The 24279-nt window shown below is 34.3% G+C and overlaps 1 protein-coding gene across 1 annotated transcript in view; it reads right to left on the bottom strand.

The window, feature by feature from the left end:
* Positions 1 to 528: 528 nt before the first annotated feature.
* Positions 529 to 24279, bottom strand: part of LOC117716058 (uncharacterized) — a 48921-nt gene continuing 25170 nt past the window's right edge. Inside the window, 3 exon segments of the mRNA XM_076940999.1 lie at positions 529 to 669; positions 738 to 2056; positions 10601 to 10727. Coding sequence (XP_076797114.1) covers positions 529 to 669; positions 738 to 2056; positions 10601 to 10727 — 1587 coding nt within the window.

The following is a 24279-nucleotide window of genomic DNA, read 5'->3' on the forward strand; positions in this document are numbered from 1 at the left end:
TAAAGGATTTGCAATATTCACTATTTTGAAAGGTTTGTCTCCAGGATGGATTATAGTGATGAGGCTGCAGAGTTGAGGACTTTGGAAATAAATGTCCACTGTTACCACATTTTTCAGGTTGTCTCCTGTAAGGATTCTCTGGTAAGACTGAAAATTTGAGGATCAGGAATAGGACTTCCTGCATTCATTATACCTATAAGATTGCTTTCCAGTATGGATTGTTTGATAACCTTAGAGAGATTAACATCAGATAGAAGATTTGCCACATCCTTTACGTTTGTAGGGTTGAACTCTAGGCAGATTTTGTAGTAAACTTGGAGATGTAAGAACCATGTAAATTATTTATCATACTTATGACATTTCTAAGGTCTATGTCCTACATGGATTCTGTGGTAAACTCTGAGACTGGAGGAATGGGTGAAGAATTTCCCACATTCATTACATTTGTAATGTAATTCCTCTTCAGTAGGAATTCTATAGTGAATGAAAAGATGTGAGTACTGTGTAAATGATTTACCACACTTCTTACTATTTGTAGGGTGTGTCTCTATTATGGATGCTGTGGTGATCTCTAAGACTGGAAGAACAGGTGAAGGATTTCCCACATTCATTGAATTTGTAAGGTTTGTCTCCAGTATGAATTCTGTAGTGAACATGAAGTTGTGAGGACTGTGTAAATGATTTACCACACTTATTACATTTTAAAGTTTTTCCCTTGTATGGATCCTGTTGTGAACTTTAAGATTTGAATAACGGGTGAACGACTTCCCACATTCAGTACATTTGTAAGGTTTGTCTCCAGTATGGATTCTGTAGTGAGCATGAAGTTGAAAGGACCATGTAAATGATTTACCACACATATTACATTTGTAAAGTTTGTCTTCAGTATGGATTCTGTAGTGAATTTTAAGATCTGAGGACTCTTTAAAGGATTTCCCACATTCAGTACATTAGAAAGGTTTCTTACCAGTATGAATTCTGTAGTGAGCCTGAAGTTTTGAGGACTGTGTAAATGATTTACTACACTTATTACATTTGTAAGGTTTGTCTCCAGTATGAATTCTGTGGTGAACTTTAAGATTTGAAGAATAGGTGAAGGATTTCCCACATACATTACATTTGTAAGGTTTGTCTCCTGTATGGATTCTGTGGTGAAGTTTAAGATTTGAAGAACTAGAGAAAGACTTCTCACATTCAGTACATTTGTAAGGTTTGTCTCCAGTATGAATTCTGTAGTGAACATGAAATTGTGAGGACCATGTAAATGATTTACCACACTTATTACATTTGTAAAGTTTTTCTCCAGTATGGATTCTGTAGTGAATTTTAAGATCTGAGGACTGTTTAAAGGATTTCCCACATTCAGTACATTTGAAAGGTTTCTCATCAGTATGAATTCTGTAGTGAGCCTGAAGTTGTGAGGACTGTGTAAATGATTTACCACACTTATTACATTTGTAAGGTTTGTCTCCAGTATGGATTCTGTGGTGAACTTTAAGATTTGAAGAACAGGTGAAGGATTTCCCACATACATTACATTTGTAAGGTTTGTCCCCTGTATGGATTCTGTGGTGAACTCTAAGACTTGAGGAATGGTTGAAGGATCTGCCACATTCATTACATTTGTAAGGTTTGTTTCTAGTATGGCTTCTTTGGTGAACTTGAAGCATTTTGGAACAGGTGAAGGATCTCCCACATTCATGACATTTGTAAGGTTTCTCACTAGTATGTATTCTGTAGTGAACATGAAGTTGTGAGGACTGTGTAAATGATTTACCACACTTATTACATTTGTAAGGTTTTTCTCCACTATGTATTCTGTGGTGAACTCTAAGACGTGAGGAAAGGGTGAAGGATCTCCCACATTCATTACATTTGTAAGGTTTGTCTTCAGTATGGTTTCTGTGGTGAACTTTAAGCCTTGAGAAACAGGTGAAAGATTTCCCACATTCTTTACATTTGTAAGGTTTGTCTCCTTTATGGATGATTTGGTGAGCTTGAATATGTGGTGGCTGGGAAAATACTTTGGCTTTCTGAGTGCCTTCTCCTTTATGACCTGAAACATGTGGAAATATATATGTATAAAAATTCAAGAATTTTTCACGTTAGGTCCTTAAAAATAGTTCCTTTAATATGTTATATATTATCCCTCTGTTATTTTGATGATTCAATTGTCACATTCATGTAAGCATCACATATATATCAACCGGCATCTTCTTTCATCCATATTGCATTATATAACTGAAGTATTAAGGATTCATTTAATATACCATGATTCTCATTATTTTTGTGAATTTTCTCTGTGGTATATTCCAGAAGTTGCAAAGATAACTGATAGTAGTTATTAGAGATAGCCTGTCTTCTTTCAGGATTGTCTTGAATTTCTGAAACAGAATTACTTATCTTATTTTTACTTGTAATTCTTTCATGAAGAGAATCATGTAAGATATTTCACTACAAAATTATGAAAATTAAATTCTCCATCCTAAAGAAACCTATGGTTTATACATCTCGGAAGTTTACAGAACATCAAATAGATTGGATCCAAAATTAAATCTTCATAGTATAATATCCAAAAGACTAAATGTACAGTACAAGAGAAAGAATACAAAATGCTGCTAGAGAAAAAGGCTAAAAATCATATAAAGACAAAATTAGCAGAATTACACCTGACTTCTCAACAGATAATCTATAAGCTGGAAGGCCCTAGACATATGACACTACAGATATTAGACCACAACCTTGATCACCCTAAAACATTAAATTACCACCAATGAAGAAAACCAAAAAAAAAAAAAAAATCCATAAGCAAAGCAAATACAATAAAAAATTTTCATTAATACAGTATTATAAATAATAATAGGAGGATAACTCAAGCACTAGAAGGGTAAATACACAACTCCAAAAACAAGACATAAATAATTCACACCAGAAAAAGAAAAGGAAGAACAACACAAACACACACACACACACACACACACACATATACCACAACAATATCAAAATAACAGATACTAACAATTACTCCTTATTAATATCTGTCAATATAAATGGATGAAATTTTCCTATTTTTTTTAAATAACAGACTAAATGTATGGATATGTGACCAGGATCTATCATTTCATTGTTTATTTTTTAATCAAAATATTTTTTTAAATCAGCAACAAAGACAACTACTACAGCAGAAGAAAGTCCTTGATAAAAAGTTGTTCTAAGCAAATAAACACAAGAAACAAGCTGGATTAGCCATTCGTATATCTAATTAAATAGATATTCAACCAAAATAATAGGAACAGATGGGGAACAACACTTTATATGTATAAAGGAAAATATCTACCAGGTGAAGTATCTATTCTGAACTTTTACACAACAAATGAACCCACATTCATTAAAAAACAAAAAAACTTTACAAAAGCTCAAAACATACAATGAACACCACACAATATTAGTGGGAGATTTGAACTCCCCTCTCTCAGCAATAGACAAACAATCAAAACAGAAAATAACAGACATTATGAAATACATGGACCTAACAGATATATACAGAACATTTCACCCCACAAAAAATAATATATAATCTTCTTAGCAGGTCACAGAACCTTCCCGAAAATTGACCATATGCTTTGTCATATATTAGGCCTCATTAAATACAAGAAGACTGTAATAAACACTTGTATATTTTTATAGCACCATGAATTAATCCTGGATTTTAATGATAGAAAATTAGAATGCATACAAAATCATAGAAATTGAATAATTCTTAAATCAATGGCATTGAAGTCAATGAAGAAATAAAAAAATTAAAGAATTTTTAAATTCACTGGAAATTAAGGCAAACTATGCTCAAATTTATGAGGTACACTGAAAGCAATGCTAAGAGGAAAAATCATAACACTGCCTTCTTAAAGAAAATACATACATCACATACTAGCAAATTAAAAACACACATGAAAGCACTAGAACAACAACAAAAACGAACAAAGACAAAGACACCAAACAGGACTAGATGGCAGGAAAGAAAACTCATAGCTTAAACCAAAATATTAGAAACAAAGAAAGCAAGAAAAAGAATCAAGAAAACATAAAGCTGATTCTTTTGAAAATCAACAAGACAGACAAACCCTTAGCTGAACTAACTAAAAATCAGAGAGAAAACATCCTGAATCAAAAAAAAAAAAATCAGACATGAAAACATGGACATAACAACAAACCTCAAGGAAATCCAAAGAATCGATAACTCTTATTTCAAAAGGCTCTGTGCCAAGAATTAGAAAGTATAAATGAAATGTATACTTTTCTGTATAGACTCCACATACCAAAGTTAAGATCAGGTAAGCAATGTAACTTAGGATACTTAAGCAGTCATTAACATTTCTCAACAAAAACAAGACATCAAAAAGCTCATGCCTAGATGCTTTTAGCAAAAAATTCTTCCATAATGTCAATGAACAGCTAATAACAATGCTTCTCAAATTATTCCACAAAATCGAAACAGTAGAAATAGAGCCAAACTTTTTCTACTAGTATACATTGACTCTGATACCTAAACAACACAATACACAATAATCAAAGGAAGTTTCAGACCAATTTCCATTATGAACAATGATGCAGAATACTAATTAATATACTTGCAAACAAAAATCCAAAAAGACATGAAAAGCATCATCCAACATAGTCAATGTGCAGTCAACAAATCAGGAATAAAGCGGTCATTGAATACATGAAAATCTATCAGTGTAATCTACCGCATATACAAACTGAATGAACTGAAAACATGATTATTACAGTAGGCAATGATAATGCTTTAACAAATTCCAATGCCCCTTAATACTAAAGTCTTTCAGAGATCATGGATACAAGGCATATAGCTAAATACAAGAAAGGCAATAAAGAACAAGCCGATTGCTGAAATCAAATTAAATTGAGAGAAACTTAAAAAAAAATCTACTATAGTCAAGGACAAGATAAGGCTGTCCATTCTCTTCTTGTATTGTCAATATACTACTTTAATTTTTTTATTTCTAGTTTGATCAATCAGGGAACTAGAGGAGATCAAGAAATATGAATTGTAAATGAGGAGGAATGATTTCAGTGACCCACCTTTACTAGATTTTTTTCCAAAATTATTCCTAACAAAAAGAAATTCTGTGACTAAAATAGAGCAGAAAGTAAAGGCAAAGATACACAGTGACCAACTTAGGCTGTTGGTGGACACCAAACCCTGACACTGTTATTAATGCAGTGTTGTGCTTGCAGAGTGGAGTCTAGCATAGCTGGCAACTGAGAGACTCTACTACCAGCTGCTAAGACAGAGGCAGATATGTACAGCCAAGCATTGGACTGAGGTTGGGAACCCTATGGAAGCAACAGAGGAAGGATTGAGGAGCTGAAGGGGAAGGCAACCTCATAGGAAGATGAACAGTGTCAACTAATCTGGATCCCTGGGAGCTCCCAGAGATTAAACCACTAAGCAAAGACCACACATAAGCTGGTTCAAGGTCCCTGGCACATATGTAGCAGAGGACTGCCTTGTTTGGCATCAGTGAGAGAGGATGTGCCTAAACTTGTAGAGACTTGGTGTGCAGGGAACAGGGAAGGGGGGACACCCTCTCAGAGGCAAATGTGTGTGGGGATGGGATTAAGAACTTTGGGAAGAGAATCCAGGTGGTAACATTTTGGATGAAATATATAAAATGATTAAAAATGATTTTAAAAAGAATAAAAGAAAAATATTGCAATGCACAGAAGATGTAATAGTATATGTAAACGACTGAGGAACTCCATCAAATACTTCCTACATTAAAAATGCCTTAGTAAAGTGGCTCAGTATAAAGTTATCCCAAAAACTCAGTAGCCCTCTTTTATACAATTGATAAATGGCCTGAAGAAGAAATTAAATACAATAACTACCTTCACAATAGCCAGATGTAAATTGCCTATTTTAGTGCAAATCTAATCAAACAAGAGAAATACCCATATAACAAGAAAGCTTTATGTAAAATGATAAAAAATAACTTAGTTAAATTAACTAATTAAAAAATATATTTTCAATTGCAGTAGGAACATCATCCTATTTACCATCCCTTCTTTTCCCCCAGCATGTCCCAGGTAAGACTCCACGTTCCCCACCTTCATTCTCATGTTCAAAGTTTTTCTTTCCTTTTTCCTTTCATTAAATTTTAAGTGCTTACACTTGTGTACCTGTGAATGCACATCTGTGTGTGTGTATTTTTTTGCTATGTGTATTTATATTTACATAAAAACATCACTTGAGTGGGTTCCTGTTGTTTGTCAAAACGTATTGTTTAATTGATGAACACTCTGTATTGTAAAACCCATTATGCTGATCATATCTAGTGAGAAACTAATGCTGATTGTCCTAAAACTTACTAGTGTATACTGATGGGGACAAATAGAGGAAATATAAATTTGGAATGGGTAAGAATTTCTAAATTAGGAGCAGGCAAATGATCAATATAGAAAAAGAAGTAATATTTTTTTGACAAATAATAAAAAGGTAGTTTTGGTAAATCCACATAAAAATATTGTTTTACATTTACTTAAAATTGTACAAAATAAATATGTCTGTATATGATTCTCATTACATATGTAAAATTTATATACCTTATAATATATAAATATAAAACCACATATGTGTGTGTTATGTCACTAAGGATGACAATGCTGCTAAAGGAACCACAGATCAACACAAACTTGATTAAAAGACTGAGAAATGCCATGTCAAATTTATATATAAAATTATTATCAAATAATAGACACTTTGATAGTACCTAGTCTATGTTTATTATTTAAAACTAATTACAATGTCTTATTGCTTTAGGTATGATTTCATAAAATATTAAATATCTATGGATAATGTGGACAAACATCTACTGTCCCTGATTTTAAGCGAATTGCTTTGAAATTCTCTCCACGAAGAATGTTGCTACACCATGCTTGTTTAAACCTCCCTTTACTATCCTTAGTCTGTTTTTAAATGTAACATAATGATCTGTATTTTGTCACAGGCCTTTTCAGAACCTTTTGAGATTATCCTGTGGTATCTGTGTTGTAGTTTGTTTACTCGTTTTATTACCTTGTTAGTTAACTTATGTTGAAATCCTCTTCATCTCTGGAATGAAACAAACTTAAACATAGTAGATAATCATTTGTAAATGTGTTTGAGTTAATTTTCAAAATATTTTACTACCAATTTTAGCATCTTAGTATATAAGGATTACTGAGACTCAATTATCTCTGTTTAGATTTTTGGACCAAATAAATTCATTTTTACTTTGTAAAGGGAAAAACATTGAAAAGTTCCTTGAGTTTTTACACTGAAGAAAAACATAAAGAACTTGGCACTCATTCTAACATGTGCCATAGGATTTTTTTTTAGTTGGGTGGCTCTGATGGAAACTTCTTTATCATCAGAGGATTTGTGTATGATTTAAGCAGTCCATTTTATCTTGACTTACAGTTTGTAAGCTGTATACACAAGATCCTTTTAGGTTTCATGAAACTTTTCATTATTTTAGGTTTTAAGGAATTTTTAGATAAATGGATGAAGTTAGGAACTGTTCTGAGCCTCTCCGTGTCCCCTTCGCCCGTGAAAAGAGACTCGTGAGGCAATGTTCGGGTGGTTACTACAGCAAGGCTTTACTTCTTGTATAAGCAGAAGCAGAAAGACCCAAAACCCAGGAAAGGCACTGCTATATGTACCCTAGAGTGGCGTGTTCACTTCTGATTGGCTGTTCACTCATCACCCCATATTACGCCCCGGGATGAGCAGTGACTTTGGCGATCTTTTTGCCTTTTGCACCTGCGCAGTCAGTTGTTTACTAGTGGGAGGACAGGATGCCCGCGCCATCTTGTAATGGCGAATGTTGACATGCTCACTGCGGCTGCCAACAAGGAACAATCAATATAAATGAGTAATTTTGAGAAAACAAACAATGCAAGCTTAATTTCATGAGCTAATTTAGCTTTTTAAGATATGGCAATATCTGTTATATTTAAAATATCTATGTAGCTAGTTAGTGACCCTAATATCCTTGTTTGTTTTTCATAGAAGACAAAAGAAATATGCTCAAGATTATATCATGAGCTGGGGCATAGAATAGAGAAGAAATATAGTGGAGATCAATAACACACTAGGTCAATTTTAACGTCTTTACACACACACATCTATATCGATATCTATCTATCTATCTATCTATCTATTTATCTATAGACATATAGATAGATGTATAGATGTGTGGAGATATGTGTGGGTGTGGGTGTTGTGTGTGTGTAGGCATATGTGTAATCAGGAAATCCTTTCTAGAATATTTTTCTACTAGGGTCCTTCTGGAGATTGAACTCAATTCATACAATTAAAATACAATCAGCTCTAACTTCTGAACCATTTCTCTGGTTCACATCTTTTAATGGGACATGGAAAACTATTGTCACACAAGCTTCCTAACACATAAGCATATGAAAGACAGTTTAAGTGACATTGCCACAAATTAGGATGGACATTACAAAGCTACACATCACATGTCTCTACACATTGCATATAGTACAAGAAATGGGTTGTAAGATTTTGAGTTATAGTCCACAGAAATATCACAGTAATTCCAAACATATTTACTTTCATTTTAAACCTGAGGATATGTGTCCACTGCCAAAGACAGTAAATACATAAAACACTAGAAATATTGAGTAGAATATTAAACTGGATATTTCATGCTTACTGACTTACATTCATAGTACTTTCAGGTACTACTTTGCTATAGGAGGACAAGATTAATTATTAGTCTTACTCATTTACTTATTGTGTGATGTCCAATGTTGACCTTCATGTAAGATATGCTCATTGGTGTAAATCATTCCACAAATGCATTGGCAGGTTGTTTGACAGTATGGTGGTTGTTTAAGTTAAAACCCATAATTGAAACTGTATATGAGGCCAATAATCTGAGACTAAACAGGTCCTGGGTCTTGTATTATAATCTACTATTATTTCTGCAAATAAAAATCATGATAATACGACTCCTAAAAGTATATTGTTTTTCCAGTAGATCTTTGCAGCAATCAACCGTCAATAAAGAAGCTTAATGTGGAGGCCAACAACTGGAAAAATGAAAAACCTGAGAGATGTTGGGGGATTCGCTCTTATGCACTTATCTTTTTCACACCTCTCCTATAAATGCTCATGGATCAACACAAAAGTTAAAACACAAGAATGGTATCGGCCAGAGGTGGTTAATGATGCTAAATAGCATTTCCAGACACAACAAGATTAATGTCTATATAAACTCATTGAGATTGTGACAACATTCAAAAGACCAAGACATGTTCAAGGTAGATAAGACCCCAGCTTTAAGAAAGTGAAAGAGGGTAGAAAATTTCCTATGATGTAAGAACCTATCTAAAGTATATAATTTCTTGGAGAGGGAAAATTAGTTTTATTCTACGATTCAATGTTAGTTCTATTAATTGTGTTCACAGATAGTTGTCAGTACAAATATAACTCCATCTTTAAATACATTTTTTGACTTCTACTTTTCTTTTTTCTTTTTTTTGAAAGTGAGAATGCAAGAGAGAGAGAGAGAGAGAGAAAGAGAGAGAAACATAAACAGTCAGAGAACTAAGATATTGAATTATTGTTGGAAGTAGAAATAATCTGCGAGGAGATGAAAGAAAAAAATATGAGCAAAATATATTTTATAAAATTCTTTAGAAACATAATAAAACAACAATTACTAAAATGTACTTGTCATATATGCAACAGAAAAATAATGATAACAATTAAAATACAAAATAATCTTTTACTACTTTGTAAAGCATATATTACATACTACATTTCTAACTACCACTATTCAAATAATATAAGGCAAAAATTAAATAACAGCCATTCATTACATTTCTTTGGTACAGTATTCTGAATTAAATGCTTAGGAATAATCTCTATGTAAGATAGATTTAAGATAAAATAATAACCACACTTCAGGTCTAGATTGGACCTTGGTTTAGAATTATCATTCTCCTATTATGTCATTTCAGATTACCTGGTTCTCTTCCTTCTCTTTTCTCTCGATCAACAGTCCAGGGCTCTTTTTGTTGTTCAAGACAGATGATTACCTCTGGTTTTGAAAGTGTAACACCTGTATATACAAATATACATAACACCATACCATTGAATGTGCCTGGGTACTTACATAGGAATGAAACATGCGTGTAACATAAAGGAGAGTTAAAAAATGCATGAATGACTTTTATATAGCCACGTTTTTTTCCAAAATAATTTAGACTCTTCATAACTCAATTCTTTTTCAAACTCTGAATATGTTTTTTAAATTATAGCATCAGATAAAGACAACTGTGGGAGTCAAAGTGGATTCACATATAAATAATAATGACTGCCTAAAAATAAGTAACTAAGATTGAAGGATCCTTAGGTTAAATGTAAAATCAAAATAAATTTACGTAATATATTAGCTGTAAATATGTCACTAATCATTACTTATAATTAATGAAGGCAGATCCAAATACTAAAATAAGTTTCAGACATTCCTGAGGTGAATTAGAAGTTATGAAATAAAAATATTCTTACCCACAGAAACCAGGTTGTTGTAATTCTCCAACATGACATCTCTGTACAAGGCCTTCTGAGCAGAATTGAGACATTCCCACTCCTCCTTAGAGAACTCTATAGCCACATCAATGAATGTCAATAGACCCTGAAATTAAAATTAATCATTTTCCCTCATGTCTATTGGCTAAGATCTATATTTGACCCAATAAAATATTAGTTACCTATGTAAATTTTTATGATATCAGTAACTAATATGAATTTTTGATGACTTATGATCTGAGAGAAAGAGTATTTGACTTTTCTGCAAAGATCCAATAGTCTAGCAGTTCTCAAACTGTGTATGTTGACACTTTCCTTGGTCAAATGGCATAATGCCCTAAATGATCTAATGGTGGTTTCCTAAGCCTCAAGAAAGCAAAGATATTTACATATTACGTAATTCATAGCATGCTTCATAGCAGTAGCAAAAGTGCAGTTATGAACTAGCAACAAAAATAACCTCATGGTTTGGGTCAATACAATCTGAGAATTTTATTAAAGAGTTGCAGCAGCAGGAAAGCTGAGACCTATGGCAATAGGCTCTCAGTCTTATTATATACTTTTTTTATTATGTATTCATTATATAACTTAATATACACTATATTACTTATGTATTATACACTTATTACATAGTTTAATATATAATAAATTTAAATATTTATTAAATAATATGCTATATAACTTATTGTATAAATGAAAACAGAGAATAATATGATGTTTTTTTTTTTGTAAATGCGAGTCAGCACAGTGAAAGTTTAGATGTTATAATAATGAGGTTATTTCTGTAAAAACAGTCATCATGTCCCATACCAATGCACACATTTACCTGAGAAGAACACATCTTTTTTTTCTCCTTCAGAATGAAATGTCTCACAAAAGTTCATATGAAAATTACTCACTCCAGAAACTACTCTTTATTGATAGGCAGCCAATTCTCTGCCCTGTCACTGATAAAACAGAAGTGTGGAAAGCAGGAATCACAACTCCTTGCCTTCTGCCAGAAAACGGCTCCAGAGATCATGAGCTTATATAGTCAGAAGGAAAAAAAATCCTTTCCTGCCTTCAGCTGCTCTGTTTCTCCAGAAGATGGTGTATTTCTCTATAGAGCTGGGTAGGTAGCAGTAGTGACCTCCTATGTAACTAACAGGCAGATTGTAATTTTAAATGGAGGCTGAATATAATTAAAATTGATATTCACCCTTTGCTTTCTTTACCTTTGCCTAAGGTGCTTTATAAAAAAAAAAAAAAATGACACCTTTATTTACAATAATGGTCAGGGTCTGTGAGGTATCCCCAGCTGAAATTATTTCTGATAATAGGTAAACAAAACTCTTGTCTGTGGCCAAGAAAAACAAGGCAATCAATTCCTATCTCACTATTGTCTCCAACGAGATGTTATTCTTGGCCTCCATTTCCCATTATAAAATACCATGATTTTGTTGTTTTAAGGAGAGATCCATGATTATAATTTCTTACCTGTTTCCTTTTAAAGTGAGTTTGATTCCTTTGGATTAATTGTTAAAAACAGTATTCACATGTAAATATAACAGCACTGCACCAATTCTAATACCTTCACCTGTCACTGAATGCAGCTGAACTTCAGCCTCCAACAATAACATCCATGTTGACAACTTTGAGCTGATCAGAGGCTGAAAAAGTGTTATATTAAAAGCATCTTTACTACCCAATACTTTTCATTTACTTTCTCTGAAGAAAATACTGCACAACACAAAGAAAGACATTGTACTTACCTGCAAAACTCACTGATATGATGTATTATCAGTCTACAAAAAGTACTAATAAGAACTCAGATTGTGCCTCAAGGATTAACTGGAATTTTCCATAGGTTTCTTTTTTCTCTTTCATTCTACTATTATTTTCACATCATAATGAGGTAAAAGTTTAGAAATTTCAGAAATGCAAGATGAAGGTCTAGTTCACAAAGAGATTTCAAATTTTCTTTGTACTTTTCAATTAATATGGATTATACGTCAAATGCTTTTGTCTTAGAAAAAATATAATACATTTAAAATTATTTAGATTCACAGAACAACAATGGCAAAAACTCTATAAAACAGGATTGCAGCTTAAGAATGACAGAATGTACTTTATATAAACTGTATGGGTTCATTAGGCAGACATGGTGAAATAAAAACACATCGTTTTAGTAATTAGATAGTACTTTTGTATGCAACTGCCTCCAGGAAATACTAACCATTGAGGATACATGTTATGATACATAAAAAAAGAAATTATTATATTTAAAAAATCCTAACATGATTATATCCAAGAAATATGGGATACCATGAAAATGTTTAACCTAGGGATCATAGGAATAGATGAAATTGGAAAGTTCTATCCCAAAAAATAGAAATTATTTTCAATGAAATCATAGATGAAAGCTTTCCTAAACAAATGAAAGACATGCCTATAAACATGTAATAAGCTTATTTAACATCAATTAAAATACACCAGAAAAAAAACTGCTCCCACTGCATAGCAAACAAAACAGTAATTCTACAGAACATAGAAAGGGATATTATGAGAGGAGAGATAAAGGGGAAAGGTAATACACATAGGCAAACATCAGAATTATACCAAAATTCCCAAAAGAAGCCCTTAAAGCTTCAAGGGTCTGAACAGATATATTGCAACCTCTAAAAAACTACAGATGCTGACCTAGAGTACTATACACAACAAAACTCTCAATCTCCATAGATGAAGAAAACAAAATATTTCAAGAAAAATCAAAATTTAAACCATATGTGTCCACAAATCCATTTCAACACAAAATACTAGAAGCAAAACTCCAACACAAAAAGGGAAACTACATCCAAGAAGATAGGAGACAGGCATATAGTATTTCTATACTATCAAAAACAAAACCTGTGATACTAAGAAAAAATACACACCCACAACAATAAAGAGGGAGAGAGAGAGAGAGACAGAGACAGCAACAGAGAGAGCAACAGAGAGAGACAGAGAGACAGAGACAGAGGGAGAGAGAGAGGGAAAGAGACAGGGAAGGAGAGAGATGGGGAGGGAGAAAAACTATGACAAAATAATAGAAATTAACCATCACTGGTCATTACTATCTCTAAACATCATTGATTCAATTTCCCACTAAAAACCACACAAATTAATGGATGCTAAAACAGGCTAATGATTCTACTACATAAAAGAAACACACCTCAGGAATAAAAATAGACACTACCTCAGAGTAAAGGGCTGGAAAAACGTTTTCCAGGCAAATGTGCAGTGTCTAAAATATTTTCCAAGCAAAGACCCTCCAGATACTAGCTGGATTAGCTATTCTAATATGTAACAAAACACATTTTAATGCAAAATTAATCTACAGATACAGAGAAGAATATTTTATCCTCATTAAAGAAAAAAAAATCTACCTAAGTTTTCCCAATTCTGAAACTCTATGCCCCAAACACAAGAGTGCTCACATTTTAAAAAGAAACATTGCTAAATTAATCTGAACCATGAACCTCATTTATTATTATGTGAGACTTAAAGATTTGTTTGATTCTATACCCGTTTTTGATTGGGTTGTTTGGTTTCTTGGTGCTTACATTTTGGGTTCTTTATTTTGGATACTAGCACTCTATTGGATGTGAGGTTAGTGCCAATCCTTAGGTTGTTGATTGTCTGATTCGCTATGTCTTTTGTATTACAGAAGCTTTCCAGTTTCATGAGGTCCCATTTATCAACTTTTGATCTTAGAACATGAGCCATTGGAGTTCTGTTCATAAAATATCCCTCTGTGCCAATGAGTTTAAGGCTCTTTCCTAGTGGCCTATCATGACTGCCCTCTGAAAGGCACAAAAAGCACCTGAAAGAGTCAGATGCAGATATGACACTTAACCAGACAGAAGCAGGTAAGCCATGTGGTTGAATTAGGAAAGAGCTGGAAGAAGCTGAGGATGGTGATCTAATAGAAAGACCAACAGTCTCAACTAATCTGGACCCCTGAGATCTCTCAGACACTGAGCCACCAACCAGGCAGCATACAGCAGACACTGAGACCCCCAACACATGTACAGCACAGGACTGTCGGGTCTGTACATGTCAGTCAGAGAAGATTCAGTCAGAGAAGATACACCTAACCCTCAAAGACATGTTGTCCCAGGGAGTAGTGAGTGTAGGTGGGCTGGACAGGAGTCAGGACATCTTCATGGAGTTGGATTGGGGAGGAGGTGTGGGATGTGGAACACTCAGAGAGTGGACTGGGAGCAGGGTAAAGTCTGGACTGTAAAAATGGTTTAAAAAATACTCACAAACCAAATCCAGGAATGCATCAAAACTATCATCTACCATGATCAAGTATGCTTCATCCCAATGATGTAGTGTTAGTTCAATCAACTAAAATCTATCAATATAATTTATCAGATAAACAAACTGATACAAAAAAAATATGATCATCTCATTAGATGCTGCTAAAGCCTTTGACAAATATACAACATTTCTTCATGTTAAAAGACTTAGAGAGATCAAGAATATAAAGCTCATACCTAATCATAAAAAGCAATATACACCAAACCAATAGCCAACATCAAATTGAATGGAGAAAATTTAAATCAATACTACTAAAATCAGGGAAAATACAAGGCTACTCACTATCTCCATATCTATTTGTTATAGTACTTGACATTCTAGAAAGAGTAATAAGACAACTAAAGAAAAACAAGGATTAAAATTGGGAAAGGAAGAAGTCAAATATAGTTATTTACAGATGATATGACAATATACATAAGGTATTGAAACAAATATTAATAAATATTTTCCCATGGTAAGTTTAATACCTGTCTCAATTGGTTTGGTTACAGAAGGAAAGAGACACACAACATTTATATGTTAAGATGATTTTAAAAGCTAAATAGCTGAGCCACTGTGTAACCTCCATGCAGTTAATCCATCTCCCACCAATAAGTACATGTTATTACTTACTAAATTCTATATTCTAGTTAGTTGCTCTAGAGCCAGTGGGATAGCATTCTAGCCCATGCTTTCTCAGCTCCTTCACATGGTGCCTATGCATATCTGAACTATGTTCTTCTCAGGCATAGCATCTCTCCTCTCCTTGACACTCTCTTGGCATGGTGTATCTCCTTCCTGTCAGTCACCCAGTCCCAAGTCCAGGAAATACTAAAATCCCAATTCTATCTGTTCTCTACAGCTACTGGCTGTTGACATGTTTATTTACCAATAATAACAAAATGGAGCCAGTTTTCCAGAAGCTATGTGTAGATCCTCTAATGTTAGCAGCATATTTTTGGACAACATAATTAGCATTCATAATATAAGCAGCTACATTTTTTCCTATTTGTCCAATTAAAAAGGTTGTCTTCACTCAGATATATATTGAACATAATTTTAATAATTATTTAAATTGTAAGGTATGATATACACATATCATCTAGTCTGTCATGTTTGTCAATTTAAATAAATTATTCTATCATTTATACTAACCAAAAGAGTATACAATTTTGTGTCTGAATAAGGTTTGATTTTAATTTGAAATACTATCTGAAAACAATTCTTTCATATCTAGAACATCTTCTTTAATGTTAATAAAAGCAACATCAGTTATGAGACTATAATTAGTTATCAATCTCATCAGACTTCCGAGACTGAATTTAACATTACCTGAATATGTAGGAATCACAAAGATTTAGCTTCCTAAACTTATATAATTTGTAGAAACAGTTGACTGCCTGGACAGTGCCTGATTTTGCATTTAAAGTTAGAGTACCTGTCTTCAACATTTTGTCCCAGAACCATCTGTCAAACCTAAAGTGAAGCAAGAATAATGAAGGACTAGATTATCTTGTCTTGGCAGAGCTTAGCAACTAACTCTCTCACATCTGTTTGTACTTTATTTGCATAGAATTTTGTCTATAGATGAAATTAGGGTATTTTTTTAATGCAGTGAATAGTTTTGCCACAGTTGAAATAACTCCAAATGGAGGTGATGATACTCAAGAAAGGGTTTGGGGGTACTTTCAAGATCACATATGTTTCCTAGTCAAAGATCTATTACTAATGAAATAATTTTAAATGTCAGCTGCCGTGAATCTCTGGTGTATTCCATGAATACATATATATATATATATATATATATATATATATATATATATATAAACATTACATACACATTACTATATATATACATATATATATATATATACATAGTAATTAATCAGAATCTAACATTATCATGAGTTTACTGTCTGATTCAATTCACATTACTTAACCATCCTAAAGAGTTTGTAATAGCAGCTATTAGAAGGACTGGGTCTAACTCTTCTTTTCTTACATACATTGCATAGGCACAATGCCTATCTAAGACTACCAAAATTAAATTTAAATTTTCTTCCAATGTTCAAAGTTTTATGCCAATAAAACTTAAGCATAAATCAATATATGAATTCTGTACCAACATTTCAAATTATATTTACAATTCTTGATCAAAACATAAAGATGATTGTAAATGTAAGATTGTGGCTATAGATTGTTTTGTTTAAGGATAGATTAAGTATTCCATTCACATATATCTACTTTCTTTTAGTATTACTCTATCCCTCTGATTTCTTTTCAAGCTTGTCCATTTTAACTAAGAGAGAGAGAGAGAATAGAGAAAAGGTGTTGGGAGCCGACTTTAGTAGAAAGCGGCTAGATCAACTTTGCAGCCATCTGGAACCATATACCCTGATGAAAGATTTGGTTTTCAATAGCCTACAACAGCTGAAGCACACTCTGATATCCCACATATTTTGTGTTGCTGTTTACTGCCCCCAGCTGCAAGGTGCACTTGGTGGCCACACCTGCAAGGAATGCAGTTCACGTGCTGTCCACGTGCTATCTACACCATACATGCTTATAAGGCGCATGTGCTATCCACGCCTGCAAGGCATTGCGGTGCACGTGCTGTCCACGCTATAGACGCCTGTAAGGCTTACGTCATATCAACACCTGCAAGGCACATGGTATCCATGTGCCTACAAGGCACGTGGCAAAAGCCTATAAATAGCTCAGAATTCCCTTCAATAAACGAGACTTGATCAGAATCTCTGTCTTGTCTCCATTTCTCTTCCCCTTTATCCCCACTCTCTCTCTCGCTAGACCCTGACCCTCGGACCGGAACGGCAGCTTGGGCCAAGACACAGTGGCTGCCAAGCGTGGAGCGAAGCAGGCCGAAACATTTTGGCCCACAAAGCCCGGCAGTATGGGCCACAACAGTTTGGCGTCCAACATCGGGCTCCAGTTAGCACAACAAAAAGGAAAGGAAAATAAGAAATCCCTGAATCTACATTCTCTATTTAGTTTTCTACTTTTCCATTTTCAAATTATCCCTTAAAATGACAATCTATACTTTATGAAATAATCATAACTAGCCACCCACACTCAAGTGAATGGGATGACCACTGCAATCAACTCCTTCCTGCTGAATTCAGGCAATATATATATATATATATATATATATATATATATATATATATATATAAGCTGTGGGACTGCAGTAGGGGTAGAACATTAGAAAAATTGAGTAGACTTAAGCAAGTTAGCTTTTGCCTTTGTTATCCAATCTATGTATAGTTAGAAAGTTCAGTGCTCAACTTAAGTCCTAACTGGAACCATCTGAAATATGAGATAAAATGAAGTGATCTGGAATTAGGAGTCACTCTTGAACCTGTCCTGGGCACAAGTCTTGGAAAAAAACATCATGTGAGGCAAAAACAACTGGGAGGACAGGTTCCCAGAAGCTATGTGCAGATATTCTCCTGTAAGCAGAAGCCATTGAGGAATATATCAGAAGATTAAAAAATTTCTTATGCTGATGGATCAGTGTTTAACATAGTGAAAATGTCAATATTACCACTATAATACTTTATAAGTAACTTGAAAAAATATACACATCTGGATGTGAATAACTTCTCAATACTAGGCATATAAATATAACATTAATCTTATACAACAAACCACATCAGATAGGCTTTGGTTCTTGGGCATAAACATTGATTGTCAAATAATACAGCATCTGATTTAGGTATTCATTATACATGTAGAATACCATAAGAATAAGGGTAATTCTCAATTTCTTATGGAATAACAAAAAATGGATAGGAAAAATAATGGCCAATATAAAAGAAATTCTGAGGAAATAGACAGGTAGATAAAAATAGAATAGAATTGAAGACCCAGAAATAAACCCACACAGTTATGGCCACTTGGTCTTTGGCAAAGATACAGTGGAAAAAAAGAAAGCATTTTCAAGAATGCAAAGTGATCCATTGTTATATCTGTACAAATTTCAGTTTCAAGTGAATCAAGGACCTCCACCTAAAATCAGATATGCTCCGTCTAATAGATGAAAAAGTAGTAAAGATCCTCAAACATATAGGTATAGAGGAGAATTTTCTGGAAAGAACACCAACGGCTCAGGCTCCAAGATTAATAACTGACAAATGAGACTTCACAAAATTGAAAAGCTTCTGAAAGGCAAAGGACAGTGCCAATAGGACAAAGGAGCAACCTACAGATTGGGAAAAGATGGTTTCCAACTCTACAACAAATAAAGGACTAATATCCCAAATATACAAAGAACTCAAGACATTAGACTTCAGAGAAGACAATAAATCTATTAAAATATGAGCTACAGAGCTAAACAAAGAATTCCAACTGAGGAATACCAAATGGCTGAGAAGCACCTAAAGAAATGTTCAATATCCTTAGTCATTGGGGAAATGTAAATCAAAATAACACTGAGATTCCACCTCACACCAATCAGAATGGGTAAGATCAAAACTCAGGCAACAGCAGATTCTGGTGAGAATATGGAGAAAAAGGAGCACTCCTATGTTGCTGGTGGACTTGCAAGCTGGTGTAACCACTTTGGTAACAATCTGTCAATTCCTCAAGAAAATATTTCTACTAAAATACCAAGGTATACCATTCCTGGTCATATACTCAAAAGATGCTCTATCATATAGAAAAGACACTATTCCGCTGTGTTGTTAACAGCCTCATTTGGAATAGCCAGAAGCTATTTACCCTGCTTGTATCCCATGTGCCCTGCTTTTCTTTCTATATTGCTTTCAAATATGTTTACAAGGCAATCGTTATTTTTTCTTTTCTGGTTATCTTCAGTAGTTTAAAGATATGTATGAGTGGAAACAAGGAAAGGACATATTGAGTATGGTAAACCAGACCCAGAAAGACAAACATTGCACAATATCCCTCATAGAAGGCCCTTCACTTCAAATATTTTGATGTGAGTAAATACCCATTGCTTCTTAAGGGAGAAGCTATGTTGTCTTTCTGAGGATATTTTTCATTTTTTTTATATAAATGCATATGTTTCAAATAGCTACTTCATTACTGGGTCCAATGAGGAAACTGATGTGTCTTTTTATATGTGCAATGGTACTTGGGCTCACTCTTACTAATGAGCTTCAAAGTGACTTCTCAACCAAGACCTGCCTGCACATTATTAAATTCATGTTTTTGAATAATCATGATACTCTTTAGCACTAACTTCTTTACTTTCAGCCCTAGACATTGTAGCATCAAAGAGAACTGTGACAACAACAATAGACTTTTTTCTCTTAGTCACAATAATGGGTCAATAGGCTGAGCCAAAATCTCTCAGTGTTAAACTATTTTATTAAGGACAGATAGGAGATCCATTTACAGGATCAGAGGGAAAAGCACTGGGAAAATATCAATAATTTACCATTCCAATAGTTAGATATTAGTTTTTACTGGTTATTAGCCTCCATGATGAGTAAATTATTAATGCATGAGGTTATTCTGTAATTAGTGTATCCTGGAGCAAACTTTCTATTTATATTAATTTCCATAACTGCTTCATCCTGATAAATTTAAAACTAAATGTGTTCATGGAATTTTTCTTTGCAGAAAATAAATATATTTTATATAATATTTTATTTTCACAGATTTTTGTCCATCTTTAGTTAACCATAGTTACTATGGTTACATAGTTACTGCCTTACTGTAGAGTGCTTATGGAATTGTCTTTAGTTTCTCTCTAAAATTAAGATGGTTACTTTCAATTTCAAGTCATTAAACATATACAAAAATATTTTTGGAATCTTTACTAGGTTCCAGTCCAAATTTTGTTAGTGTAAAAAATAGACACGTGGTTCTGTGTGTATTTATTTTAATTGTAATTTTCATTTTTCTCTATTAATGATTCATACCTTCATATTCAACTCCCCTGTACTTATATATTATTAATATCATTTTTCTTCTACCCACCTTAATCAGAGACACAAAAATCACAAAAGCTAATAAAGCAAGCAACATTTTGTTCTCTGTAAGTTTTGTGTACATTTGTAAAACAAATGTACACTTGATCCTAATACAGTATACACTTATTTTTTGATTTATGGGTATTAATGTTTCATTTTCCTGTATCTTTAACATTTGTTTGCTACCTGAGGAGAAAATAAGAAAACAACAGATGCTTTGGAATTGCAGTTACATGTAGACATGTTCCTACAAGTGGTTTTGAAATGGAATATTACTCAGCTATTAAAAATAATGAATTCGAGAAATTCTTAGGTAAATGGATGGAACTAGAAAATATCATCCTGAGTGAGGTAACCCAATCACAAAAGAACACACATGGTATTTACTCACTGATAAGCAGAGATTAGCCCAAAAATCTGAAACAACAAAGATTCAACTACCAGAGGACATGAAGCTCATGAAGAAGAAAGAACAAGTGAGGATGCCTAGGTCTTTCTTAGAAGGAGTAACTAAATACCCAAGGGAGCAAATATGGACACAAAGTGTGGGACAGAATCTGAAGGGGGGGTTGTAGGGAGACCATTCCATCTGGGTATTCATTCCATGGGCAGTCACCAAAAATAGACGCTGATAGGGATGTCAGGATGGGAAAGCTGACAGCAGCCTGATAAGGCTGTCTCCTTAGAGGTCCCCCAGAGTTGGACATACCCAGAGACAGATACCCACAGCTATCCATTAATCTGATCAAAGGTTCCCAATGGAGGAGTTAGAGAGTAAATTGAAGGAACCTTAAGGGCTGGTGGCCCCATGAGGAGAGCAACAATACCAACCAGCCAGAGCTTCCCAGGGTCTAAACCACCAGCCTAGGAGCACATAGGGAGAGACACATGACTCCAGCAGTATATGTAGGGGAGGATGGCCTTGTTGGGCATAGGTGGGAGATAAGATCATTGGTACCCTGAAGGCTGAGCACTGGGGGGGGGGGGAATCTGAGGGTGGGGAGGGGGGCTGGGGGTAGGTGGGTAAACACCTTCATAGAGGCAGGAGGAGGGGGGATGGGATAAGGGGTTCCTGGGTGGTGGGGGAAATATGGTAAGGGGATAAAATTTGAAATGTAAATATTATATCCAATAAAAGAGAGGAAAAAATAGAAAAGCGGTTAGAACCAACATTCTTAATGAAATGTCAGCCCTCTTTAAAAAAAAAAACTATCTTGATACTAAAATTTGTTTTGAGAATTGTATATTGCAGAATGATCAGCCTTGGTGTATCTCTGGGCAGACCTGCTCAAACCTCTGAGGTCCGTGAATTCCATCTGGAGGCAGCGAAGACACAGCATCAGAGGATTGTCAATTTGCTCTTCCCTTCCCCCCATTCCTCTTCTAATATCTCAATGCCCATAATCAGCTTGAAGAAGCTAATGATGAGTCAGTGCCCCTATTCCCTGGGCATGGGGACTAAGGTGGTAAATGTTGGGCTGTCTCTCTAGGGAAAAGTATTGGTTTTGTCAGAATAGAGAGGATTAGCTAGGGTTTATTGCATAGCCATAACCTATTAGTAGAAATCTGTATAATTAATATCAAGATGAAAATAAAAATTCTTAAATGGCACCAATTTACTTTGATTACAAATTTTAAGGTTTTCATTGGCATGAGCTTCTTAGTGATATAAGAGTGAGATGAATATTGTTACTCTCATAGGCATTGTACCAGTATAACACATTTAGGAATACAAAGCTTAGACCCAGTCCTTCTTTAACTTTTTTAATTGATTTGAGATGATCAGCCTGTGAGTTAAGGTACTATAGCAAATTCATTACTTGGAGTTTATTATAAGGGTGTTCTCTATGTTTTATTTAGAAATAGCTGAGTGGAGTTAACAGGCAACAGTCCAGATTACCTTACATGGATAGCTGGTTTTCAAAACATCAGAAATCCTTAGAATTGACATGACAAACATTTCGGTATTAATGTTCATTTTCATTAGAGACCTGTCTGCTCCAGACAGCTTCCTATATTGAATTCTAAGAAGAAATTGAGCATCCTTGGAGTTACTCCAGTTGTGGTGAGACAGCCACTAGGCAAGAATTGCCACTTTCCTTCTACAGACAAATTACTGTCCAGAAAAGGACACACTTGCAGAATAGTTGCCTGATTATATCTGCCTAGACAGAGTAATCAGCCCTTAATAATTCTGTAGCACTAAGGTCTGTCAGATGATCCTGGGCCAGAAGCTAGAAGAACAGATGCTCCAACGTTTTGAAGTAGAGCGAGTGTCCAGGTGTTCAGAGGTCTCTATAAATTGGCTAAGTTTTAGAAACTATGATTTGTGCTTTCCACAATTATAGTTAACTCAGTCATTCTGGATTTCTGATGGGGTTGAAAACATATAGCTATTGACCTTAAGAGAAAAGATTTGAGTGGATGGTCGTCAGCTGACATTCATCCTAAAGCCAGGTTCAGAACTAAATGTTTTAGTTAGAATAGATGACAGAGGAGCTGGCTAGTCAACAAAAGGATGGACTGGGTATTAGGACTATCCTGTACCTCACTGGTACAAATTGGCATAATTATGCTCTAATTGTGTTTTGAGAGAAAAGTTTCATTTTAACAGGAAGGGTGATGTGTAGGAGGAGCTAATGTAGGAGGAGTACTGAGAGGAAGAAAAGGAGTAAGAAGAGAAGAAGAAGAAGGAGAGGAGAAGCTAGGTGATGAAAGAGAGAAAGAGGGGGGAGACAGGGAGGCAGATGTTCAAGTATCTCCACCAGTCAAAGATAGTTGTTATATCTAGGTCGGTCAGTGGGTTACACCTCTGAATGAACAATTCCAAACTTATAAAGCCTATAATTAACATTATTTTTTAAAAATGTATAAATGCAAAAAGGGTAAGGGGCCATGGAACAGGGGTTTCCTAAGGCGGATGGGGGGGAATGGGGAAAGGGGACACCATCTGAAGTGCAAATAAAATATCTAATAAAAAAAAATGAAACCCAGGTTCTATAAGTAAAAATTGTTCTTAGCTACTCAGAAATTTCTTTAGACACTATTTTTGTTGATTTTATTTTTGTTTATTATTGAAAATGAATTTTAATTGCATTTCTATCTCCTTTTTATTAATTATTTTATTTATTTACCTTAAAAATGTTGTCCTCCTACCCAGTCTCTCCTACTTGAACTACACACCCCTCCCCATACACTTTGCATCCAAGAGGTTTTTCTCCCAGGCTCCCACACACACTCTTGCTTCACTATAATATCTCACATTAGAACATCAAACCTCCAGAGGACCAAGTTCCTCTTCTCCTACTTCCGTAATATAATGCAATTCTCATAGTTTGTGTTGTTATGTCTCCCTTTTAATTTCTGATTTTGTTTATT

This window comes from Arvicanthis niloticus, chromosome 10 (assembly GCF_011762505.2).
Source record: "Arvicanthis niloticus isolate mArvNil1 chromosome 10, mArvNil1.pat.X, whole genome shotgun sequence".
Lineage (NCBI taxonomy): Eukaryota > Metazoa > Chordata > Mammalia > Rodentia > Muridae > Arvicanthis > Arvicanthis niloticus.